This window comes from Rissa tridactyla, chromosome 4, assembly GCF_028500815.1.
Source record: "Rissa tridactyla isolate bRisTri1 chromosome 4, bRisTri1.patW.cur.20221130, whole genome shotgun sequence".
NCBI lineage: Eukaryota > Metazoa > Chordata > Aves > Charadriiformes > Laridae > Rissa > Rissa tridactyla.
The window spans coordinates 29,401,813-29,428,259 of NC_071469.1; the positions used below are offsets into that span (position 1 = coordinate 29,401,813).

The 26,447-nt window shown below is 51.4% G+C and overlaps 1 protein-coding gene across 6 annotated transcripts in view; it reads left to right on the forward strand.

Moving 5' to 3' along the window:
- AREL1 (apoptosis resistant E3 ubiquitin protein ligase 1) overlaps positions 1–24,092 on the forward strand; it is a 42,603-nt gene extending 18,511 nt beyond the window's left edge. For 2 of the 6 annotated variants that reach the window (XM_054200917.1, XM_054200918.1), the window contains 5 exons: positions 183–312; positions 398–456; positions 646–735; positions 1,734–1,909; positions 2,106–5,290. In XM_054200917.1, coding sequence (XP_054056892.1) covers positions 183–312; positions 398–456; positions 646–735; positions 1,734–1,909; positions 2,106–2,208 — 558 coding nt within the window. In that variant the 3' untranslated portion in view covers positions 2,209–5,290. The other 4 variants (XR_008466341.1, XR_008466342.1, XR_008466340.1 and 1 more) reach the window with 4 other exon arrangements.
- Positions 24,093–26,447: the final 2,355 nt, after the last annotated feature.

The window sequence follows — 26,447 nt, forward strand, 5'->3', positions numbered from 1 at the left end:
TGAAGGTGGGGCAGTTTAACCCCTTCTGCCTGTAGCAGGGGAGGCTGAGAACTCTGCCCTGTGCCCCAGACAACTGAGCTTACTCTGGGCAGTAGATCCTTGCTTAGGTTTATTCTGGTTGGGAGTTCAGATTTGGGGAATGCTGCTGGTCACATTCACATCAAGTGTTCTCCTGTTTTCAGGTGGTGGAACTGGTGACAGGAGGCGCTCAAATACCAGTGACCAATGAAAACAAAATCTTGTATCTAAATCTGCTTGCGCAGTACAGGCTGGCTAATCAGGTTAGGGAGGAGGTGGATCACTTCCTGAAAGGTAACATGATGTCTGCTCCCTGCTCCTTTCTGCTTCATCTCCCAGGGGATGGCATTTGCTGCTCTTCTCTCCTCTTCTCTTCCAGGTCTCAATGAGTTAGTTCCTGAGAACCTTCTGGCTATTTTTGATGAGAATGAGCTTGAGGTAAGTGCTGCCTCCCTAAGCAATCTCTATCCTTACTTCCCCTCCTCTCTGACAAATGAAGCGTTTTCTGTATCTGAAATAAAGCCAAAATGTTTCTTCTCTAAGCAGTTTGAACGTTTGTAATTTGCACAGTAGCTGTTGCCTTGTTTCTTGCGCTCCTGACTTTCTGACTAGTCTCTTGCCTTTCAGTTGCTTATGTGCGGTACTGGAGATATCAGTGTCTGTGACTTCAAGGCACATGCTGTAGTGGTGGGAGGATCTTGGCACTTCCGTGAAAAGGCAAGTGAAAGGATTTCTGCCTCTTGCTTGCTGAAAACAGCTAGCCCAACTACAGCAGAAGACAACTTAAACTGGGAACAGATTTCTTGGATGGAAATTAGACTTCCAGAAGGACAAACTGGAAGATTCGGGGTCAGGAGTAGGACTGCATGCATTATGAAATAATGTTTCCCCCTAGAGATATCCGTCAGCCTGGCTGGCTAGAGATGATGCTTCTCTGTTACTAATAGGAAAAAAAAAAATCATCAGCAGTGGTCTTTTTAAGAAAAATACAACAAAGCACTAATTAAGAACAGTTCAGCGGGGAATCGGGAGGAATTGGTGGGAATTATTGCTACTGAAGATGTTCATAGTGATATAATTATCTCTAAGGGATGCTTGAAGATCATGATTGCAGCCTACGTGGAGTGTTTGGAATTCAGTGCTGTGGTAAAGACTACTGATGTAGTAGCCTAAATTTGTATCTTGTAATTGTTCACATCCCTCCCTCCCTTTCCCAGTGGGAGGGGTATGGGAATGGTAGCAACTTCATTTAAAAAAAATAATGGAAGCTGCCAAAAAGCCCAAGATAAAAAGAGATTGGGAGTACAAGCTTCCAGCTGTAAACACTGATGGTTCCACCTTCCTGCAAAAGTACCAGAGGATGTGAAAAAGCAAGAGATTAGCATAGTGCGAGAATCAAATGAACTGCATTGTAAACCTACCTCATTGCATGTGCAGGTATTGCTAAAATTAAATCTCTGTGGGGAGAGCAGAAGCCTTTCTGCTTTAAGGGAAAGGACTGGTGGGAGGTAGTAGCGTGGGACATCTCTTAACTGATAAGAAGAAACTATGTAATACTTGCCTCTATGTGTCACCCTGGTAAAACAAAAAGAATATCTGACTCTTAGTACAGCACTTGCTTGCAAAGGGCAATTGACTGATCTTCTTGCAACTTGCTTATATGCTTATTTGATTTTCTTGACTGACCTGGCTTTACGTTTCCTGTTTCCTAACAGGTCATGAGGTGGTTTTGGACTGTGGTCTCGAGTTTCACGCAGGAAGAGCTGGCCAGGCTCTTGCAGTTCACAACTGGTTCCTCCCAGCTGCCCCCAGGAGGGTTTGCTGCACTCTGTCCATCTTTCCAGATCATTGCAGCTCCAACTCACAGTACTTTGCCAACAGCCCACACTTGGCAAGTATCGTGGGGCGTTGGGACTTTCTGCATTGTGCTTTTGGGAATGACACCAGCTAGTTGTGGTGGGCAAGCAGTGTATATATATAACATGTTGTGTGTGTGACGCTCATGTCTACCCATCTAAAAGCAGCTGATAAAGGGGACGGTCCCCTCTCAGTTCCAGTCTGAACAGAGTTTTTCTTTTGTTTTACAGTTTTAACCAGCTGTGCCTCCCTACTTATGACTCCTATGAAGAAGTGCACAAGATGCTGCAGCTAGCTATCAGTGAGGGTTGTGAGGGCTTTGGCATGCTGTGATTTTCCCCTTTCCAGGAGACTGCTTAGCCTCCTGGCTTTTCGTGGCAAGACCCAGGTTCAGTCCTCTGCTTGTTCTCCTTCCCTTCACATGGGCAACGGAGGCAGAGTAAAGACTCCATGTAAAGGAATTTGTCATCCAGAAGATGTCACGTGGCCTTTCCGTATCCCAAATATGTCATCAAGAGCTCACCTTTTCCCTTTCCCTCATTCTCCCTTTGGTTCAATGTGAAACAGCAAAAGGACTGCGGTGCATTCATCAAGAAGATTTGCACTTGATTTCCCTGTACCCTGTACACCCATCCTTCTGTGAGAAGATGAAGTTCATAAGCAGAAGTTACAGTGAGGTGCAGGAGATGTGCTGAGCTGCTGTTATCATAGCTCTCTGGGATGAAGAGGAAAGACCAGCATGGAGCTCTGCTGGAAACCTGGCTCACAGGAAGCCTTAGTAACTTTCCATGTCTTGGCTCAACTCCCCCAGTGATGCTCCGCAATAGCTCATCTAACTCTGTGACTCGTGAAGAGTATAGGGTTGCCCTTCCTTTCAGCACCTGACCCAGAAGGGTTTCTGATTCTTCTTCTCCATCTTGCTCTGGATACTGCTGTCACCTGTGCCGCAGAGAAAAATGGGCAGTATCCACTGGAGGGAGTAACCCAAAGGGGAGAACAATCTCATCGGAGCACAAGTGCTGGCCCTGACAGTGATCCTGTACTACCTCCAGCCAGGGTCCAGCAGCAGAAGCGTCCTTCTCCAGCAGTGGCTGGTAATGAGCCCCTGCAAATTAACTGGAAGAGGAGTTTCTCCTCCACTGAATGTTTCTGACAGTTGATGTTGCACAGGAAGCTGTCCCATGCCCTTGCCTTCTTTTCCCTTCCTCAGGAGAGAGAGTATGGGCATGAGCGTGATCCCTCAATGCTGAGCACCAATGCCTATCCCACATTCACCTTCAGGGTATGTATGTTATGTAGTAGCAGTGACAGGTCAGTAAGCAGCTACAGTGTGCACTGGGTTTGCATTTGTTGTTGGGGTGATGGTACTGGGCAGAATGTGGTACCTCCACCTGGGCATCCCACAGGGTCTTGGCTTCTACCTCTATCATGCAGCAACCTGAGGCTTCTCTTTCTCTACTGCATTTCAGGCAGAGTTTCCAGAAGGGTGCTGGTGCCTGGAGAGCAGCTGGCTTTCTGTCCTCCCAATCTGCCTACCTTCTTTCTTCAGCTCTCCTTTTCTCCTGTTCCATTCAGTGCTGCTGGTTTTCCAGCACAAAATGTTAACTAGAACTTTGCTCAAGTGATCACTCAACAGCCTGCACTCACCATTGTCTGGCTTGTGGGGAGAAGAGTGGGCAGACCAGCACGAGAAGTAAGCTTATGATTGGGGTTTGTTGTTGCTGGCAGTCCATTCACCCCTTCCAGGGAAATAAAGGGATGGGGAATCTGAGAATCTTTTGAGTTCTTCAGTGAAGAAAAATTCAAGATCTTCAAGTTCTCAGCAGTCCCTTAGGTCAGGTCGGGAGTCAAAAGCATGCAGGAGTCAAAATGTGAGAAACCTGTATTGCCACTACCTGCAATGTAAACTTTCACTGGATTACGGAAACGCTGGATTTCTTCCAGAATGGAGTCTCAGACTGGCATCCCTAAGCTAATTTTAGAACACCATATTAGATAAAAAGTCACATCATCCTCTTCAGTCCCCTTCTGCTGTCCTCAAGCTGATCTGGGCAGACTTCTGCATGGTATGGATATTTTAACATAACTGCGCATGCTTTTCCAGTATAGTTCAGATGAATTGACTGGGAATTTGGGGGGAAACATTCTACACCTAGAAGATGTCTTCAAGGCAGCATCTTAGCTGTTCTTGGGCTGTGTTACTTCTGTACAGAAAAAAATAAGCCATTTTGGTGCCAAAAAGCAGCCAGCTGAGCATTGAGACTACTCAGGGGGATTTCTTTGCCTTGTGAATTCATTCCCTCACTGGCACTGAGGTGCTGTGAGGCTGCCAGCTTGAGAGATGCCACTGTTGTGCTCTGACAGATCACTTTAGTAGTGGCTGTTCTCCCTTTTTTAGTGCAGGCTCCATTCTGCAAGGTCCTGGCCTCCTTTGGGTGGAGAGCGTGGTACCATTTTATTTATTTTATTGCAGATGGTTTCCATGGTCAGTAGAGTTACAGCTACTGTGTTCTCCATGCCACCACTTCACTGCTTTCTCCAGGGACTGAGAGGAGGTGGCAGTGCTCGGCTTAACTCCTGTTTGCTAGGAGGTGTAGCTTGGTGCTGTTCCCGTGTTGCAGCCTTGTCTTGCAGTCTCACCTGGTGAGGATGTTTTCAGCCTTGTAGCTATGGGCCAACTATGCCAGTGACATCTTCCTCAGGAACCTTCTCCCTTCTTCTCTTGAGCTGGACTTTTTTATTCTGAGGACAAAGTAGTTGGACATTGGGCAGTCTTCCTCTGCTGGAAAGAGCTCCTAAATGCTTCTCATGGCATTGCAGCCAGCACTTCATACTTCCCAGCAGCTGTGCAGATGCCAAGGACTTTCTTCTTAACACAAGTGCAGTCAGAACTGTGATGGGTGCTCTTAGTCAATTAAACCCATCCCCATTGTTTCCACAGGCCCCTAGCTGGTTCCATGTTTCTGAGATCCATCACAATGTTTCTAAACTTGTCTAGCTTTATACCCTTTCCCAGGGCAGTCACTTTTTATGCTGCCCTTAACACTGGCAATGGGGATGTGCTTTGGTCACCTATACTGTACGTTACTTCTGGCAGAGGTTCATTACTTTTCTTTTTACCCTTTATTTATTTGCACCTAATAGAGGCCCTTCTGTAGAAATCTTCAGGATTCTGGTATCATCTCAGACAGGTTCTGTGTTTCCTGAAGCGCTTTGAGGTGCAGAGGGCCTGGCTTCAGCCTGCACCTGCAGGCCATGTTGCATGTTCTCAGAAGCCAGGAGCTGTGAATGATACAGGTGAAATCCTAGTTCCTGCTGGTGAATTTCTGGCAGAGTTCAGCCAAAATTTGGAAGCCTGTGGTTGTAGTAGCTGATTTTGTAAATAGTTTGTATAATAAATAAAATATTTTAAAAATGCTGCCTTCTCAGCTCAGTGTTCTTTTGGGGCTGTGTGGAAGGAATCAAGCTGGTTAGTGCTGTCCATGGGCAAGGGGCCTCTCCAGGTCTTCGGGTATCTCGCTGAGGTCTGCCGCAGGGGGGAGAGGATGGTTCTCCACCTGCAGCCTTTGAGGATGCCTGACTGAACCCAGGACCTGTGAGCTTCTGCGAAGAGGCAGGACTCTGGGCTAAGGCTCGCAGACTTCTGTGAGGCCTCTGCACAGTAGGCTGGAAAATGGGCTGAAGCAGCTGCTAATCATAGAATGGGTTGGGTTGGAAGGGACCTTAAAGATCATCTAGTTCCAACCCCCCTGCCATGGGCAGGGACACCTCCCACTAGACCAGGTTGCTCAAAGCCCCATCCAGCCTCGTCTTGAATGCTTTCAGGGATGGGGCATCCACAAGTTCTCTGGGCAACCTGTTCCAGTGCCTCACCACCCTCACAGTAAAGATTTCTTCCTAATATCTAATCTAAATTTCCCCTCTTTCAGTTTGAAACCGTTACCCCCTCGTCCTCTTGCTACACTCCCTGGTAAAGAGTCCCTCCCCATCTCTCCTGTAGACCCTCTTTAGGTACTGGAAGGGCCACTATAATGTCTTCCCCAGAGCCTTCTCTTCTCCAGGCTGAACGGCCCAACTCTTTCAGCCTGTCTTCATAGGAGAGGTGTTCTATCCCTCTCATCATCTTTGTGGCCCTCCTCTCAACTCACTCCAACAGGTCCATGTCCTTGTGCTGAAGACTCCAAAGTTGGACACAGTACTCCAGGTGGGGTCTTACCAGAGCAGAGGGGCAGAATCACTTCCCTTGACCTGCTGGCCATGCTTCTTTTGATGCAGCACGGGATGCGGTTGGCCTTCTGGGCTGTGAGCGCACATTGCCGGCTCATGTTGAGCTTCTCATCCATGAACACCCTCAAGTCCTTCTCCTCAGGGCTGCTCTCAATCCATTGTATTTGTGCCTGGGGTTGCTGTGACCCCGGTGCAGGACCTTGCACTTTGCCTGGTTGAACTTCACGAGATTTGCATGGACCGACCTCTTAAGACTGTCTAGGTCCCTCTGGATGGCATCCCTTCCCTCCAGCATGTCGACCACACCACACAGCTTGGTGTCATTGGCAAAATTGCTGAGGATGCACTCGATCCCACTGTCCATATCGCCAACAAAGATGTTAAAAAGCACCAGTCCCAGTACTGACCCCTGAGGAACGCCACCTGTCACTGGTTTCCACTTGGACATTGAGCTGTTGACTGCAACCCCTTGAACATGGCCTTCTACCATCCATTAGCCGTGAGAGGTTATGGCACTCCCTGCAGCGTGAGTGGGTGGTTGCATGCTTCCATGGGAGCTCTGTCCATGTAGCTACGTCTGCTCTGGCAAGTGCAGAAGACACAGCTTTCTGCCGGGTAGAGACCATAGCTAAGTTCCCTCTCCCCAGCTGAACTCCCCTCTTGAGTGCCAGCAATGTATTTTAAGGACACTCTTATGTAAATTAATAATGCAGTTAGTGTCATTACTTTTTCATCTCACTGTGTATTACCTGCCTCTTTGAGATGCAGGTATTTTTACCGCTTGTGCTTCACTGTACTGCCAAGAGGATTAGACAAAGCCAGGAGAAGAGGGAGCATCTGAGTCTTTGCACCTTTCAGAGTTGTACAAAATGCTTTCGGATTGCAGGGTGGAAACAGCGTACCTGCAAATCTCTACCAACAAACAACGGAGTAATGAGTAAGTTGACAGCTTGTTGCCTTCAGGGGCAATATCCGATTTCTGTAATTCTCTGGGCTTGAGCTGTTTCCAGCCCTGATGAAAAGCATTAAATTTATCATTGTTTCTCCTTGGAGTTTTTTTTTTTTTTGGTAGCTTAAGGATTAAAATAATAACTTTAAAGCTTGAGAAGATTTTGCAACGTGATTCTGTGGCCATTAGCATTGCTGCCTGTAGAGCGATGAAAACACTGTTTCCTGGGCTGTATAAAGATTCGGTACATCTTTAGCCAGCGTAGCATTGGCTGGCTGCGTGTCTTGCACCATATAGCTAGGCAGATGTTCTCACCTAGTATGAAAACAGCACCTAGCCCTGATTCTGGTTTACAAACCATGAGCACTAGCTAAAGGAGAGTGCGCAGTGTATGTAAGTCTCAGGGATTCTCTCTGTAGCATTGTGCTGGGTGATGGTATTATTTAGAAGCTCCTTGTGAGAACAAAGTTGTTTTGTGCTGAACTCAGAGGAGACAGAGGTTAGATAAAACAGTGGTGAGTGTTATGAAGAATCCAGAAACTGAAGTTCCAGTGTCCCCTGGAAATCACAGAGGTGGTGAGTCTAGAGCTGCTGGAGTTGGAATCAGGGCACTAAAAGGTGGGTGACTGTCTGCAAACCTGGCATGAGCAAAATGATACACAGCGAGCCATGCGGACATGTCTTTACATGCCATGACCAGTATTACTCGTGGGAAGGTGACCAAGTTGAGGCTGGAGTTTTCAGAAACACTATCTTGTTTGGGTGTGAAGAAGAGAGCTCAGCTTGCTGGATCACTTTAGCATGAAGTAGGTTCTAAAGTTTCTGCCTGTCTTTGCAGGATGCACGATATGATCTGGCTGCCCACGTTGTCTGTCCTGATCACCAGTTTCTTGTGATGTCGTGGAGAGGGAGTGGTGACAGTGACCTGTTGCTGACCCCACAGCCTCTATTTATCCTGGCACAGAGATGGGGCTGGGAGAGAAAGCATGCCCATGCACTTCATGCTGGAATCCTACACGCCCCAGCTTGCGTCTCCAGCAATAGCAAGGAGTTGCCAGGTGTCTTAGGATCCTCGATTCCATACACGGCCACTTGACCTGAGACGTGTCAAGGTGTGCTGCTTGGGAAACTGGATTTTTGTGCATTCAGCTCCTCTGTTCAGCTTTCTGTTTGCCTCAGTTGTAGAACTGTGGAGAAGAAATTTCTTCAGATACCTTAACGAGAAAATGGGGAAATGATGCTTGATTTGGATAAGATTTCTTCTTGCTTTCATAGTGTTATGGCTGAGTTGGTTGGTTGGTCTGGGCCATAACTCCTGGTTCCCATAGTGAACTACTATGTTTTGTATGGTTTTGGCTGTTTTGCTACCATCTTGTGTCTGACTGACCTGGCACATGACAGCAGAAATAGTTTGAACGTGTGATTAGGGGAACTATAAAAGGAAAACACTTATGGGAAATGGCAAACTCCACCAGAACCTCAGCCTCCCTTGGCTTCAGCCTTATGGGGCAGAATCTGAGATTTTAGAATCTTCCCCTTAACCTCTTTCCTTGTTTGTTGTTGATTTTTTTTTTTCATTGAATGCGTGAGAAACCCTAATCTCTGCTCTCCAGAGCATGAAACTTGATTGTAGGAGGGAGGTGTTACTGCATGAATGTGTTCATTTTTAGACATAATTTGCTATAACTTTTTTTGCAGTAAAATGAAACAGCTGTAGCTGAAGTTCACCCAAAATTCCCAATCAGTCGTTTCCAGCTACCCTTCTGCAGGGATGGCGTGCTACAAAGTATGTTGAGGCGTGGGCAATTGCACATGGGGTTGGAAGTGGGGAGTGAGGCGAAAGCCAAACCTCTCAGCCTTGGTATAAAGCTGCAGTGAATACAGATGAAGGAAGCGGAGCTCTTGCACCATATGAGGGATGGAGAAACTGGAATTGGCCTACGGCTGCTCCAGTTTTCTCTGAGGCATGTGAAGGCCAGACTGAGTTTGGGTGGGTTTTGGGGGAGTGACTCTGCAGTGGCCAAGACCAAATTCTTCTCTCCCTCTTGAGGCAATTCTCTGATAAGCTGTGAGAAGTGTGTTGGCCTCTACCCACCCCTTTATTTAGGCATTTATGCTAACATAATTCTGATGGCCTGTAAACTGATGCAATTTTCTGAGTAATTGTAGAAATCTCATCTCTTAGCAGAAGGAACAGCTGCTTGAGGCTTTCTTGTGCTTCAGTAGCTGAAGTGTGAGGTTGCCTCAAGATGAGATAGTGCCGCTTACAGCAGTGGGTGAAGAAACACAGGGAAAGACAATTCTTTGCAGTCCTCTTGGGGGATGATGGAACCAGGTCCGGGGGGGTTCAGATTTGTCTGGAGAAGCTATTTGCTGTTTAGAGACGAGTTCAGATTTGCGGAGGCCTCTATTGCTGGTGTGGAACAGACTCAAACTTCTACTTAGGGACAACTGGCAGCCCCTTCTCCCTTGTCTATGACTAGAGCAAGAGGTCAGCAGTGGTTTGCAGCCTTCCCTCTCCTAGGTCTTTCTGCTGCATGTCCTCACCCACTGAGAGCAGCTCACTGGGCTGCTGTCACTTATGCTGACTTATGTCTTGTTTCCTTCTGCTCACTCTCTTCATCTTCTGTCCTTTCTCTCCATCTCATTCCCCATCCCAAAGAGCACACGGTCTCTCTCTGTCCGCATGTTTAGCTCCTTGCACAATGGGGCCCTGTTTCAAGTGAGGGTTCCTAGTGCTACACAATATTGCTATTAAAATTTGAGGGCCTAGTTGTAGATAGCCCTAAGGCTGTCAAGTTGGAAGGACTGGGCAGATGCTGGCTGTTCTGATAATGAATCTTTTCCTGTTTAGAAGACTTTCATGACAGCTCCCTGACTCAGCTCCGTGCCCAGAAGTCTGCTGCCCGACAGTCCTCCGAGCAGAGCCGTGCTGCCCCGGGCTCAGGGATGCTCAAGGTGATGCAGTGCTAAGGGATGCCCAAGGTGCCTCGGTGCAGGGACAGGTAGCAGCAATGTGGCAGCCCTGTTCTGCCGACAGAAGGTGACTGTGGCTGGTTGGCCACCAGAGGGGGACCGATAGTCAACTTGAGCTGGTCAGGTTTAAGAGTGGCCAACTTCAGCTCTCTTGAAACCCTGCAGGTTGGGTTACTGTTGTCTGGTTGGTTGTTGTTTTGTTCTTTTGTTCAGCAAACCTCTTAGTCTAGTAAAGGAGCCGGCTGGCAGATTCTCTTGCTGTGTTTCTAACCCCCAAACTGGAACGTTATGAGAAGGGAGCATCTAGGAAGTGTGGTTCTGCACAAGTCCCTCTTGCACCGCACCCCCTTGGCCTTTTGTTCTCCAACGGGCAACACATTTAAAATGCCTGAAAGGAAGCTGGATTTACATATGTATGATTAACCTGCAGCACTCTCTCTCAGGAGACTCTGGACAAATAGCTTAGTAAGAATAACGTGCTTAATCTGAACAAACAACAGCAGTAACACTAACCAGATTAGATGTATCCCCTCAGGCTTTGAGACAGATTAGTCATCAGTTTGCCAGGGGAGAGGGAGTTTTAACACCAGGAAAACTTCCTGGACCAGGAAAACAAAATGCAGCTTATGCACAGTGAGAGCTGATATTCTCTTTTTAGGGCTCATTATAACCAAATGGACTGTTTTTATTAACTGCAGGCACCACTGGCCTTTCCAGAGAGCCTGGGGGAGTGGAAGTTGACACAAGCTTGAATGAGTTGTAGTAGATGACTGCAACAGTGCAGCACCTGCAGGGACAGGGGGCGAAAAGGACCCTGTTACCACCATCGGGGGCCAACTGGCCTGAAGTGGTCCCTGCACAGGTAGTGCCTGCCTTGAACACTCTCTGCATTGGGCTGTTTTTGAGTAGAGCTGACTTGGCCCATCTGATCTCGCACTCTGCAGTTAGTGGCTTCAGTGGCCTGTTGGAAGTGTCTTTGGAAGGTGCGCTGGGAATGTCTTTCTAGGATTTGTCTCTGCTGTGGCTCAACCCCTCTGGTTCCTCCTCCTGAGCAGGGCTGAGCTGCAACTGAAGTGCAAAGTGGCAGGGTTTCAGAGGAGCCACATACCACTTGATGCTGCCGTGCCCTGTTCAGACCTGACAGATCTGCTCCCAGGCAGTGTAAGGAGCAGAGGGAAAGGCACCAGGTCAAACAGCAACAGCAGAGGGAGGAAGGTAGAGTCATGAGACTGGTGGTGTTGGATCCGAGAGACATCTTTAGATTCTAGTGCAGAAATGCTTATGGATCAGGAGGCATCTCTCTGGCTGCACTTCTTGGCAGGATTGCTGCTCCTCGGTTCAGGGCTGGAGGTGTAGGATCATGTGAAGATGTAGTCTGTGGCAACCAATAGAGGATCAGCATCCAATACCAGGTTGTGGTGTTGAAGTAGAAGTTTATAAAAGGCCGAAGGGTGCAGAGGAAACACACAGCTTCTCCTGATCCCTTTGTCTTGTCAAATAAGGTCAAAGTGACAGCCAGCAGGGATTGAAAGGCAAAAAGCATGTGGCTAATCAAAGCTGTCTGCTCCACAGATGGACTGAGGAAAGCAAAAGCTTTCCTCCCTGTCCTCCTAAGGGCGGATAAAAGTGTGACATGGATATGGATAATGAAAACATCCATGGTTAAATAAGATTTAAAGCAAACAAACCTTCCTGCTTTAGGGCCAAAGCCTGTCCCTGGTGGACAGGAGTTAGAAAGGAGCTTGCTTTCTGCTTCTCATGAAGCTAACCACCGTCTTGTGCAGAATGCTGACCTGGAGGAGTGTTTGGCAGCTGGTGGCCCTAGGCAGGAAGAGGAAGGCAAAATCTGCTTTAATCCTGTCATAGATGTCATGCTAATTAGGGTTGAGCCAATTTAATACTTGAATAAGGAACAGAGAGATCCTTCACAGAACTGGGTGTTAATGGCTTACCAGAAACCCTCTCCCATCTAGGGGAGGGCCACCCTCAGCATCCCGATGGTGCCCGTAAGAGGGGCTGTGCAGAGAAGGGGCTCTCCCTCATGCCCTGTGGTCCCAGCGCAGCATCTAGCATGTTCCCAGTGTGTCTATCAATGTAGAGCCCGGCCAAATATGGTGAGAAGTCTTTGACATGTTTCCAGAGCATCTAAGTGTCCGCTATTAGCCAAATTTCGGAAGCGTTGTTCTGTTCCCTGGATAGCTAATTTCCTTTATGCTCCTCTCTGAGCTGTTGGGGGGACGTGAGGTGATGACAAAGCCTGAGCCTGGAAGGGAGCTGTGTTGTGGTGCTGGGTGAGGGAGCCCCACACCTGTGTTCTTACATGTCCTAGAGCTGGCAGACTCACGGCAGGAAGAGTGTGCGCTGCTCTGCGAGGCCAACGTCTGCCCTGAACCGTTCTCAAGCCATGCACTTTGCTTGTAGACACAAGCATCTTTTTGTCCTCTGTGGCCTCAGCCTAGCGCAGGTTCGATGAGGAGGGGGTTTGTCTCCTGAAGCCTTAGTGAGCTCCATGGAGAGGTGAATGCAGCTGTGATTTCTTCTCTGCCTCCTCACCTTCCTCCGTCTCCCTGAATCTCATCCTGTTCTCTTCCACTATTGCTCCTTCTCTGCTCTGTTTGCCACTGTGGCAGTGGAGAAGACAAAGTGCCATGATTCGCTCTGGCTTGGCCTTCTCCCTTCTCCAGAAACCTGCACAGGCAGAGCTCCGTCCCCAGTTTTCTCTGGCTGCCTCTTGCCTTTCTAATCAGTCATGGTAATTTACCCTGGCACTGTTTGGCAGGGGCCATACCTTGGCATCATGAGCAGCCAGGGTCAGCTGTCAGCCTCTGAGCCATGAGCCTAATGCAACAGAACAGATGTAGGTATTTTTTCCAAGTTTTCTCTGAGCAGCAGGATTAAAGTCTCTGTTCTCAGCTGGGGTCCCCAGTGTAGTCACTTCCCTCTGTGTTACACAACACCCTATTAAGAAGAACAGCACAAACATGCTCATTGGGATCCCTTCCCCCAACCCTAGAAGGCCAAAGAACAAAGGCGAGGGAGGTTTCCAAAGGCTGAGAAGCTGCCTGTTTGGTCCAGGAGCCCTCAGATAATCCTACCCAGGCATCCCCCTGTGAAAGAGCCCCCTCCCCACCCTGCTCAGCTCCTCATCCTTGTGATGCCAGGGGTAAGAGGGAACATGGCGGGGGTGTGGGTAAAAGAGCAGTCAAACAAAAGGGAGTGAGGAGAAAACCCCAAGGGGTGTCTCGGTGCCAGCAAGGAAGATGGGGTTAGGGTGTGATCCACGGTCCAGGCAAACGTTCTTGCTTGAATTCAAAGGTGTCATGCCCTGAAAAGGCTTGGGTGGTTTCTGATGGCCGCAAAAGTAGTGAGGGAGCTTGCTGGAAAGAGGGAGGCAGCGTGCTCTCCTCAGCTGATCCTGAAGTGGCTGGCCGCAGCAGGGGACTTGGCGAGCTGGAGAGGGCTTCCCCAGCAGACCAAAGGGAGCAGTTGAGTCCATGTGAGCACACACGAGGACCTGCTGCCTCTGCTCATCAATTACTTGCTTTAATGACAAAAGACCATAAATGAACAAGGGAGTTAATTAGGTCCACAATGAGCCAGGTTTGGAGGCCTGCAGGGCTGAGACATCTGGAGCAGGTTCAAAGGCGCAGGGGGAGGAGAAGGCCCTGGAGCTCTGTGTAGCAAACAAAGGTGCTGCTGGTTCCCCACCTTGGGGAGCGCCGTGAAAAACCATCTCTGACCAAGAGGGATGGTCCCCAGGAGGGGGGAGAGACCAGCTCCTGTCAGCATCTGTTTTTTCAGGCCCCTGAGGAAGGACTTAAACAGCTTGTTAATTCACTCCTTTGTCCAGCTGCAGACCCTTTGTCATTGCAAGCGGGCCTCCAGGGCGGCATGTGCAGTTGTGAGACAGCTCCCGTGGCCCTGGTACTCTCCATGCGCTGGATGATCCAGTGAGCCCTTGGCGGAGCTGGAGGGCATGTTGCAGCTGTCTGGCCCGTCTCTAGTAAAATGCTCGCAGCAGGTCCCTTCCATCTGCTTTGGCCCAAGAGTGACCCTTGCAAATCTCCTCTCCCCTGCAGTTGCCTCAGCAGATGGTGGGAAGGCAGATGGAAAGAGGGAAATCTCCGAAGCTGTAGCAATAGAAAGGTCTGACCCCATGGTACCTCTCACCCCAACATCCACAGGTGTTGGGTTCTTGCAGTGCCACCTAACCCCGTTAGCCTTGTCCTCCGTGTCCCTTCTTCCACCACCACGAGCACCTCCTGCTCCCTTCTCTGGACCTCAGTGGAGGCGCTGGATGGCATCCAGCTGGAAGAGAGCCTGCCCCAGCTCCGCAAGCAGAGTAGGAAGGGGCATCTGCACGATGAGGGGAGCTCACAGCACGGCAAAAGCAGAGGAATGCTTGCGCTCCAGATGATGTGTTGATGGGGTCTTCGAGCCTGAGTTTGGGGGTGCGGGGTGTTCAGTTGTGGTGAATCACTGCAAACCACTTTGGACAGCTGGTCTCTTGAATTCCCCCCACACACACACACTCTCTGGATGCATAAAGTCTGCTTTGTGAGGGGGGCAGAGGGTCCTTTCCGTACCTGTAATTTTAACAGACTGCAGGAATTAGAGGAGGTGGAAGGGTGCCCTTGGCCCACGCTGGAGGATGTTTCAGCTCAGCAGGGGTGTTTGGGACAGCTGAGTTGTGTACTGCCCGCCAGGCTGCACCAGCTGCTCTGGAGTCAGGACTCAAACCACATCCAGACTTGGTCCCTGTTCCAGACTTTTTCTTCACCTCATTTGTTAGCGGCTTTGAATGCAAATTCTGTGGCCGGTACGTGGAGACCTGGCTGACTTGCAGGGCTCCTGTCCAGCTGCCCTGGTTCGATCCTCCTCCCTGACGGGCCTGGCTGGATGCGAGCGCTGCAAAGGTCTCAGAGTGAATGTGCGGGGTATCCAGGTTACGGTGTTCAGTGCTGTTGCCCTTCCTCTCCAGGTGACAAGAGTTGTTGACTCGGACAGAGGACAGGCTCTTCCCAAACACAAGTGAGACAGATGTGTCCAGGTAGAACACAGAGGTGCAAGGTTTGTCTTGCAGAGGCAGTTCACCCCCTCCTTGCATTAGGTACGATGCAGACAGCTCATAAGAGACAACCCTTCCTCCTGCAAAATAGCTTGTGCAGGCAGTGTGGACAAAGAGCAAGAAACAGCCTGAAAAGGAATAGCAGGATGGTGGAGAGAAGCTTGGAAAGGTCGCCAGGCCTGCAAATGCAAAGATGTCTAGGGGCCATGTAGAGGGGCTCTACTGTAATGTTTGGTACCATGCCCAGCCTGAAGCTCTAGCACCATTTAGTAGGCTGGACCAGCTTTGGCCTCAGTCTTGTTTGGCTTGATGGAAGCAGTTGTCATCATGTCCCGAGTACAGTATCATTGTCACTCTTTAATTCCTCCAATGAGGTGTTGCAAACAGATATACATGTGTTGTAGCCATACTTTGCATTTGGATTTGCCTCTGGGGACTGGCAGTGATAAGTGTTAAGAGCTGTTTAGATCCCAAACTGTTGCGTTTCTGAACTGGTTTTTAGCTAGAGCAGAAGACACAAAGCTGGGGAAGAGGCTGCTTCCCCCACCAGAAGCATTCTGCTGGGCTGGGGAAGGATCTCGAACTGGTGATGCCCTCCAAGAAGCCGGGGTTAATGGCCAGGCTAAGGTTATTGCTAGTGTTACCTGACAACTGCTAATTGGGTTTGCCCTTGTTCACTGCCTGCCCCTGCGGTTTTGCCTGGCAGCTGCAGGGGCAGGCCTGGGTCTGTGGAGGCAGGTCCCCCATGGAAAGAAGCTGCTGTGATTAATGACCAGCGATGAATGAGAGGGGAAGGGAAAGGAGGAGAAAGCTGCCAAGGCTTTAACTCTGATGGGTGCAGAGGTTCAGCCTGATTCGGATCTACCCGTGGGAGGGGAAGGGTCCTTGGCTAGCCAAGGTGTTAACAAGCCAGAGGTGAGCATGGGTGATCAGGACGGCCACGGCTGCATTGCATAAATCAAGCTTAAAGTGCCAGAAGAAGCCTCCAGGGAGATGAAATGTCTAAGTGTCATCAGCTCTGCAGAGATAATGAGAACCAGAAAAGCACCGGGAGGTAAAATGGCACAGATCCGTGAAAACAGGCTTGTGGGCCTGGGATCCTTGTGGATCCGTACTGACTGTGGGGCCGGCAGAGGGGATGGCCGTGGGGGAGTCTGGTGTTTATGGAGGGGCTGTAGGGTTAATCCTCCTCAATCTCAGAAGCAATCAACTCTGAAAAAAAGAAAGTCTTTCTGCCAAATGATGTCCCCCGCCCCCTCCCTCCCCAAGCTTCTTCAGTTGCTTTGAACAGAAAGCAAGAAATGGAGGGAAATGGCAAAGGCTGATCTGCTATTGCTGTGTTTGCACGGTCAGTGCGAGTGAAGGGGACACCCTTCTTTTGCTCTGGGCTTAGTGTCTTGAACATGGTCCTGTAACTTGGGGATTGAAGAAGCCCCTTGGGGACTGGAGCCAGAAGGTGCAGCCAAGAATGTTGTGCGGGCCTATGGGTGTCATGTCCCTGAGTGGCACCCCCAGCTTATCCAGTGGTGACCAAACCCATTTCAGCAAAGGTAGCCAATGGCCACCTGTGTTAGAGGTCAGATCAGAGTGAACAACGCTGAAGCAGGCTGCCCAGGGAGGCTATGGAGCCTCTGTCCTTGGAGGGGTCCAAAAACCCAACCGGGCATGGCCCTGAGCATCCTGGCCTGAGCAGGGGGACGGACAGGACCATCTCCAGAGGTCCCATCCCACGTCAACCAGTTTGTGACTGTATGGAAGAGTATCGGGGATGTTCTCTACTGCCAAGACCACCTGCCTACTAGGCCATGGCTGGGAACCTCATGCCTGTCTGAGGTGAGGACAGTAGGAGCCTGTTTCCTTCTCACCTCCACTGTGAAACCAGAGTGATGGGGCCCTTCACTGCTGCTTTGCCCGTGCTGCTCCCTGCAGGGCTGCGGCCGAGCCCTGCAGAGTAGGAGTGCTCCAAGGTGATGTTGGAAGCTACCTGAGCTGCTGCCTCCGGGCACTGCAGTGGTGAAGCTGCCTTGCTTCCACTCCTCCCTGAAGGAGGCAGGGCTGTAAAGCAACGTGGAAGTTTAGCACCAACAGCCACTTGGCCATCTTTGGCTTTAGGCCTGAACTGGTGGGGGCCAGGGCAGGTTTTTTTCACAAAATAGTGATGAAGTACCTGGTGGGGGTTTGTTTTTCTAGCTGCCTCCTTGCTAGTGCCCCAAAGGCTTGTGGTGAAGGGCAGATTTGGTCTTGCCCCTTGTACCTGCCTGTGCCCCAGGCACACTCCTTCCTCTGCCCGCAAAGGCTCCGCTCCCGGCCTCAGGAGAAGTTCTGTGCCGGCTGTGAGATCTCAGCCTGGATTAAGTGGCAAAGACAAATCCTCAGCTTTGAGAAGTGCACACTTGACCTTTGCCTCTGCGGAGTTACGCTCTCCCTCGGGAGGAAGTGTTGGCTCAGCCGCTGAACAAAGCGCTGGCTGTCATGAGCAGGACCTGCCTGCCTTGGGGAGGGAGGGCCTGGGGTGGGGGTCAGATTTATGCTCCAGAGGGGAGGAAGAGACAGCAGATCCACTGACCTGGAAGCTCAGAGGTGAACAGCTCAATTTACTGAGAAACACAAAGCTGCATTGCCTCCTCTGTTGGTAAAAATGCACCGTCTGGGACAGTCTGGGCAGATGGGCCCACTGGCACATCCAGATGCAAGAGGAAAACTTGCTTGGTGAGATACAAATGATGTTTTGAATCCCCTTTCCTTATTTTCCAACCTGTTCTCCTCTGTCATGTCTTACAGTGCCTCTCACCCTGAATTGCTGCTAGCATCTTTGCAGGTTCTCCAGGTCCCATAGAAGAAGTATCCAGTAGCAAACTTGGCCCTAGCATGGATTTCAGACAATGTTAGATGTGCTCAGTGGTAGGTGCAGCTAAGTATGCTTGTTTTCCTTAAGCAGTGGCATGCGTACAGCTCTCACGTTAATTCAGACATTTTCTCCTACAGTATGCCCTTTGTTCTAAGTAATGTGGCTCACTCTAGTGCCAGAGGGCCCAGCAAGGATATGGGCAAACACAGAGTGGGCGTGCGGGGTGGTCTCTTTTGCACTTTGTACCTGAGGGCAGAAGCTAGATGGTTCATCTGAGATCGCAGAAGCAGCCTGCGTTCAGAGCCAGGACTGAACACGGGTCCCAGCGTCAGCACTGAGGGGCAGTGCCCTGGCCCCATTGTCATGGGCTCTGTTTAGAAGTTGTCAGGTCTCTCTGTGCTGATGCTCTTCCGTACATTCACCTAAGTCAGGTTGCTCTTATTCCTCGGAATTTTGGGGAGCTCTGCAGCCTCGGCACCAGGCTTTTGAAACAGATACATAAGGATGAAGAATCTGGCCGAGTGCAAAGCGCTATAGAAATGCATTTGCATCTCCATTGCTGCAGGTACAGTGTTTGAAGGGTTGGTGCTCCCCTGACCTTCACACCTCGTCCCTCCCCAGCCTCCTCCACTGAAGTGCTCTGAGCTTGGAACTACTTTGAATTAGTGCCTCTAAAGAGGTAGTTCAATATCACTGAGGGCACGTGGGTTAGAGAGGAAGAGATTCACTCAGGTGGAGCTGATGAAAGAATCCAGGTCTGCCCAAGCCTTCAAAGGGCTGTAAAATAGGTATAAATACATTTATAGTCTACCGCATTGCAGAGAAGTGAAGAGACTGATTCAGCTTGAAAGACGGGTCTCCTTTTGTGCCACCTTTGCCTATTCCTGTAGATATTTGTACGGTGCTCAGCCACTGGGTTAGCAGAGTGGTCCCTCTTTCAGGGGTGATGAGAGCATAGCATGGCAGTCAGTACTGCAGGACAGGAACGTGTCCTTCATCTGCAGGTGGATGGGCGAAATGGAAGGAGATGAGGAGACCCTACCAGCTGCCAGCCAGGCTATTGTGGGGTGAGAATGAGGGGAGGAGCAGTTTTGAAGAGCACGTCTGTACCTAGCATCACTTTGCTTCACTATCGGGAGAAGGATTATTAATCAGCTGCTGTGAACTTAGACCTAGGCCATCTGAAGGTCTGGTGGGAAGCAACCATTCCGCAAGCTGGGGGCAGAGCTGCCTCCTGTTCCATCAGCTTTACAGGTCTTCTGTGCCTCTTGCCTCTGTGTCGCTCACACCCTGAAGCATCAGCTGTGTTTCTGTTGGCGAGGGATGGCTGGGAAGAGACCAAAATCAGAGTATGTTACTGAACGCTTGCGTGGGAGGTCTGTTGTTAGCACGGGTGTGAGAGCTGCACATCTGAGAAACTAATATGATGAGAGGGGCTGTGCACGTGAAACAGCTCAGGGCAGTGGGCCACGTTCCTCCTTCAGATCTGCTTGGTGCTGACAAACCCATTAGTGGCAGCTTGATGCTGCTGCTGATCAGGATTTTGCTGAGAGCAGAAGCCCTGGAGGCTGTTGGCAGCTGAGCTTTGCACAGGACTGAGCTGATGGAGTGAGTTCTTTCTCCCCCCACCTCCAGCGCATATGGTGCAGATTCCCAACCAATTTTCTGAGCAGGCGGTGTTTCTGGGAGATGTTTGGCTGAAGTCTAAGCTCGGTGCAGCTGCGTCAGCGGGTTCTGGGGTGGGAAGGGCACTGGATTTCACTTCCCCGTTTCCCTCCTAGAGCCTTGCTGACACGGCTTCCTGGACCACTAGTGCCAGGAAGAGGCAGTTCAGTTTCTGGGGTGTGTGCGTGTGTTTGTGGGGCTCGGCCTGGCCTGCACGGGGCGTGAGAAGGGCACCGAACCATCCTTCCAGCCCAGCTGCTTCCTCCACTAAAGCATCGAGACAGAGTCCCTGCCATACCCAGACTGTTTGGAAACATGTTGATAAACTTCCAAATGTCTATTTTACAATCCAGATGTGCTAGCCTTGGCTGTAAACCCTCATCTGAAGAACAGGTGTGCTATAATGTTTCTAGCAGTGGCCCCAAAGCCAGCTGGAGGCTTGAGCTGAGCAGGGGCCATGGGGCTGGTGCCATATAGGATATGGATACCGGGGCAGGGACAGGTGAGGCAGAGAGCTGTAGGTCAGCCGTAGTTCATGGCAACCTGCAGTCAGACTGTGAGGGAAGAAAGGGACATGCTAGAATATTCTTCAACCCCCAGTCTCTTCTCAGCAGCGCTGGAGCTGTCTCAGGAGAGGCTGCCCTAGTTGTGTGGGCAACCTGGATGCATCCATGGGCTGCATCAGCCTTGGTTGGATCTGTCCTAGTGAGGAAGCATGGGGCTAGAGCTGGCCACCAGCCTCTGTGGTATTTTCTGTGGTTTGCCTCAACCTCTCCAGCAGCTCTGTGGTCCAGGAGGCACCATGGGTCACAGTAGCTCCCCACCAGCATTGCCAGGGAAAATGAAATAGGGCAGCTGCTTCCTTGGGCCAAACTTCACATGTGCCTTTGGTCTGAAAAGCGGGTGCCCCCCCTGGGCTGGGGAAGGTGTCCTGCTGCTGGCCTGGATCTGGCTCCTGAAAAGGGGAAAAGCACAGACCTAGTGGGAGGGCAGGCAGCAGCAGCAGGATGCCAAAGAGGGCACCAGCCCTTGGTTGCAGAGGAGACAGCCAGCCCTGGGTGCAGGCTGGCAGGAAGACTATAGATGGCAGGGATGAGGCAGGGTGCAAAGTGCTGATACCACGCTGCCTTAGCTACTCATGGTGCCTGCAGGCTCAGAGGTGAGACACGCTGCTGGCCTATCCTGCCCCTTCTACTCCCCCAACCTGCTCTCACGTAGGATTTTAGCTCCACTGGTACCCCTGGGTGATTGGTGTAGCCTAAAGGCTTTGTCAGTGATGTTCATACCCTCCAGAGCCCCTGTAGAGATGGCCAAGCTTGCAGGAAAGCAGAGCCTGCCTGAGAGCAGCAAGCAACATGCCATAGGGGCAGCGAGGCAGAGGTAACTCAGGCCACGGGCAGTGCTGAGGAAAGCCAAGGGCTGTATCAGTCCCATCCCCTCACAGAACAGGAGACCAAAGTGGCATTGAGAGGGGGCGCCCACAGTCAGCACTTTCTGCTGCACCTGTGGTGGCCCTGGCTGTGCTCTGTGCCCAGCCAGGAGCCTTCAGCATCCCCTTGACCCTTCTGGTGGTCATAAGGCAAGCTGTTGCTGTTGCTTCATTTTCCTCTGCTCACAGATTTCACTCCTGGCTTGTGCAAGTACCTTTCCTGCTCCACATCCCTCCCTGCCTGCCTTCCTCCTGCTCATCTGCGGCAGGAATTGCCTGTAGATCGGCTTAGCTCACACAGCCTCGGAGCAGGAGGTTATGGCCTGATGCTGCTGCGGGGATGTTCCCCAGGGGCATCGGAGCTCCCTACCTCCTTCAGCCATGGCACCCTCCAGGACATGCTTCCCTTGGCTCCGGGATGCACAGGGCCAGGCTGTGGGAGGGAGGAAGGAGAAGGTCTCTCCCATGTCCGCAGTGCCAGCTGCCTTCTCGGCTGCCACCCCTGCCGTCAGGGCTTGCCAGCCTCAAGGGAGTGCAGGCAGCCACCCGGGCTGTTGGCACTGCTGCGCGTTTGAGCTGTGTGGGGCTGCCTTGCCTGCTCAGCCCGGCTGAGAGGGGAAGGGGAGAGGGAGGGAAGGCAGAAGCATGGCCTGAGTGTGTGTGCAAGAGCTCAGCACGGAGGCAGAGTTAATCATCGGCAGAGAGGGCAGGCTTATACCATCTCTGCTTCTGCCCTGAGGTCCAAACATAGTTCTGGGAGAGGCAGGAAAATCATGAGTGCCATGTCTGTAATCCTGTCACGGAGTTTTTGTTTTGTGCCTGGCGTGGCCCCTGTCTGGGTGGGAAGCGGATGCTTCCCCATCCCAAGCCCCTTGCTCTTCTGAGAAGATGACGGCTTGATCCGACGCAGCATGGAAAGGGGCTTTGCTCATCTTCTTTGCTTTGCCCTGCATTTATTTCCTTGTCAAGCTCTTATTCCTCGTTATTCTTATTTAAGGCTCCGGGTGTGCCACACCTATGTGTAGAGTGGGTGACAGCAGAGTCAGCGTGGCAACTGCTGGGGGAGACTTCTGGAGCTGTGATGTCACTGCAGAGCTGGATTCCCAGCCTATGAAGTCATAGCTGGGAAACTGGGTACTCAGCCTAATCCCAATAATTGCCCAATGGGACTGTAAAGTGTCAATGAACTAGTCTATTGCTTGGTGACTGACTACTTTAGCTCTAACACACGCCACCTAATAATTGCCACTTTTTGCAGTTCCCTAAGATTCACTTATTAATAAGCTATTAAACATGCACTTGAAATCACTGCGTTGTAATGAGCTGAGATCACTGCTCACACAGCCATTCTAGCGCCCAAACTGGTAGGAAAGCACCTAAAATCCTGTGATTGGGAGCAAGCCTGCAATTTCAGGATGGCAGAGTAACCAAACTAAAATACAGATATAACGTCAGTCCCACTGATCATTCCCATTTCAGGATCTCTGTGGCCATCATCAGTTTTCCTCTGACTTCCAAAGCTGATGGGCTGAGGGACTTCCAGTCCAAGTTCCCTGTGCTCTGGGCAGCCAAGATGAGGGTCTTAAGGAAGGAACCGCAATTTGAAGGAAATGAGAGTCGTCGCTTTTTAGGAAAATTGCTTTGGAATCAGAAGCAGGAATGAAGTAACTTTAATCCCAAACACTCAGTAGAATTCAAAGTTTGATTCAGGTCTGTTTTCTTCTGGTCTTTTTGTTGTTTAAAATAATGCAATGGAAATGTGGTGCTTTGGGGAGAAGTTCAGTGTGGGAGGAATTTCTCAGGAAGAGGTTCTTCGGCACAATCTGGGGATTGCCTGGTTTCTTCTGTCCTTGCCATCAGATTATCTTGCTCGGATCTTTATCTTTCCTCTTCTCCAGGTTGCAGGCTCCTTGGGAAGCGCTGCCTGTGAAGTGGTACCGGACATCAGGAAGGGAGACTTTCCACTGAGGAGAGCATTCCACTGAGGATACGCTCCCTGCGTATCCTCAAGCTGTTGCTCCTGCGTCCCTGTTCCCTTCCAGTCTGCAACAAGCTGATGTTTGATGGCTGATGCAGAAAAAGCCTCCTGGCGTTACGATTCCAGTGAAAAGGGGAAAGAGAAGGCTATGGAAATTCACACTATTGGGGCCTTTTCCACACTCTTCTCAACAGTGCCCTGACCACATGGGGAGCGTTCCCTGTTCATGGGTCACAGCCCTTAAAAATGGCAAGAGGTTCTGCTTCCTTCTTTCCTTTCCTCCCTTAGTGAGGACAGCTGACTAATGAGCGCTCCAGTTGAAGCCCCTCATCAGGCTGATGTCCTGAGCAGGCTTGCTCCTGCAGGGAAAGCGTGATGGAATGGGTTTCCTGGTCAGGGCAGCCTCTGTGCTCCTGGGGGACAGTCAGGCTTTCCTGGTTTCCAGGCCCCTCTCCCTGCCACGTGCGGTTCCAGCCGCAGGTATGGAAGAAGCAGAGAGGCCAGGACAGCCTCCTGGGGAGAGGGGAGATTGCAGTTGGATCGTTGCAAACAGGACTTCATTAATTATAAATGGACAGGTTCCCCTGAGCTGCTGTAGCTCTGCATGAGTCACATTGTAGCTGAGATATTTTTTTTTTTCTCTCTCCTGGAGAGTTGCTGAAGGGGCTTGAAATAGTGTGATGGATAAATAAGGAACCAGCTGTGCTCTGCAGCCAGCCCCACCAGAGCCTTTCTGCAGCAGTAGCCCACAGCAACCTCCGCTCGGCCTCACTCTGCACTCCCGTCCCTCGGGTTCTGCCATCTGGTCCTGCTCTCCAGGTTTCTTCTTCCTAGCGGCATGTTTTTGTCTCCTGTTGTAACCTCCTTTCCAGCGTGTGGTCTCAGACCTTGGTAATGCATAGACATGTATTTGGACAACAACACGCCCAAGGAGTCCAGTTGTGGGACACCCACTTGGCTGGTCCGTGCCTCCCTCCTCCGTCTCAGAGATGGTGCTGGTTAAATGAAAGCAGAAGGAACAATAAAACCAGCAAACATTGGCTTTCAACTAGGAGCTGCTGGACAGTTTCTCTTCTATTTTCTGACAACAAACTGTCACTTACACGGTTCTCAGCTGCTTGCTGGCCGCTGCCTCATGGGCAGAGGCTGGGAGGTACCCCAAGGCTCTGAGGGACACACCAAGAATGGGCGGAGGTGGCTGGAGGGCCAGGGTGTGTGTCTGGCTGGAGTGGCTCATCTGTCTTGTGGGAACGTCTCCTTCCCTGGGTGCCGTAAGCATGAGTGTGCTGAGCTGCGTGTATCTCGTGGCAAAGCTAAGGGCTGGGAATGGGGTCCGTGGAGGATTTGCTGGTTGTATTCACAAATTCAGAAGCTTCTTTTCCTGCCTCTCTGATGCCCGTGGTTACAGAGGTCCTCTCCAGAGGTCTCTCTGCACTGCTGCCTCAAAGTTGTTTCTCCATCCAGCTCCCTAGGGCTGCCATGTCCTCCCTCATAGTGTAAGATGGCTCTTTTTAGAGAAGCTGTGACTTGTGCCTCTGAAAGGCTGGCCTTGCACCCTCATTTTTAAGCTGGTGGGGCTGGCCAGCCTTCCCTCGCCCTTCAGCCCTGCATGGGGGGAGCGCTCCTTCTTCCTCTGCGGGAGCTGCAGGCGGCTCCTGAATCCATGGAATGTGTCCCATCTGCAGCGCGTTAGGGGTCTGCTCACAGCGGAGGAAGAAGCACATGTGGGTTGTGAACCCTTCTGAAGAGGAAGAAAAGGGGCTAATTAATCTAAGGGATATAGTGCCAGGAGATACATCTGGGGGCCAACTGGCCCTTGAAGCATGGCTCCCAGGTGCTACCCTCCCGAGGGGTTAGTGCAGAGGTGGTGCGGACACAATGGGCAGGGGAATGAGGGGTCCTGGTGCAGAGGGACCCCCATCAGCGCAGTCCTGAAGACCTCGCTTCTCCCTGTCCTTCAAGAGGGCTCAAGGAGACCTGACTCATCTCTCCAGGGCACAGCCCACCTTGACCCCTCTGCCTCTGGCCCCATGGCTTTGATCCTCAGCTGCTCAAGCACTCCTCCTCCTCTGCTGTAGCAATGGCAGGTGAGAAGGGCCATGCTGTCCGCACAGTCCATCCTTGCTCCTCTCCTCGGCAGGGTCTGAGGAGCCCCTTGCTTTCTGTGCTGGCTTCCAGGTCTGCCTCGTTCACCTCAGTGCCCTGGCCCTGGAAAGCGTAGACGTGGAGAGGTGGTGCAGCTGTGTCTGCCCTCAGTCTCTCCTCTGGTGCCATCTCTGCTGCCTAGAAGCTTGTCTGGTGTATTAAGGGGAAGTGAAAACCCCAAAGAGCACTTTGAGCTGCCCACCTGCAGCTCTCCCCCCTCCACCAGAGGAGCCCTGTGCTCCCCGCTGCCAGGGGCTGGCCTGTCGAACCCTGCGGGCTTTCTGCCCGATCCTCTCTCCGCTCCTGATCTCTCTTCCCATGCCTGGGTTTGATCTTGGTGGCGAGCAGCCCGGCCATCCAAACTCTGCCTGCGCGAGTTCCTGAGGAATGAGGTATTTCATGTTTGCCCGCTGAGCCCCCGCCGAGCAGCACGCTGATGCTCAACCCGCACTGCAACTCCCTTGCGCTTCCTCATTTTCAGTGGGTTCCCTTTCAGGGATGGCTGTATATGAAGCGAGCCATGGGGCGGGGAGGCAGCGAGCCCGTGCCCGAGCACCTGCACATCGCCCACCTGCACCGGGGATGCAGTCACTCCCTTCCCCAAGCACCTGAGCCTGCGTCCCCCGTGCCAGGCGTCCACGGGGCTGGGGCTCGCTGCTGCCCCTGGCTGGACCCTGCTCTGTCAAAGCGCTTACGGCGCCGGCACCGGCACGTCCCTACAAAAGTAAACGAGCGTTTGCATGTGTGAGGCTGGAAGGAGCTCGGTGTCCAGCTCTGGGGGGGTGTTAGTGTACACACGGAGTAAAGCTGATTTGAGGAGGGATGCCAGCTCCCTGCGCCGGGCTCCGCTACAGCCAGGGGCGGCTGCGAGAGTTACTGGAGAGACGTCAATGGCTTCGTTGTGTTTGCACATCTCATTCCCCAGCCCTGTCGGGGAGGCACAGGCTCCAGGAGCCCTGCAGCCATCAGGGCCTCCAGCACAGGCTTCTGTGGAGGTGCGATCCCCTGGGGATGCCACAAGTCTCCTTCTTCCCCAGGGTGACCCAGTGCCTCCGGGGAGCAGGAATCCGCTTGCACCCCAACTGAGCCTGCTCTGGGGTTGCCTGCTCTAGCTTCGAGCACTGCCCGGGCTCTCAGCTGCTTTGTTTATGGCTTTGTTTATGGTGTTGATAATTTTCTCGTGTCAGGTTTAGGCACAAGCATTCTTTCCACTGCTCCATAAGAAAGTAATTAGGTGAGGATGGAAAGGACATTCCTCTTCCTCAGAACAAAGAAACGAGCCACGGC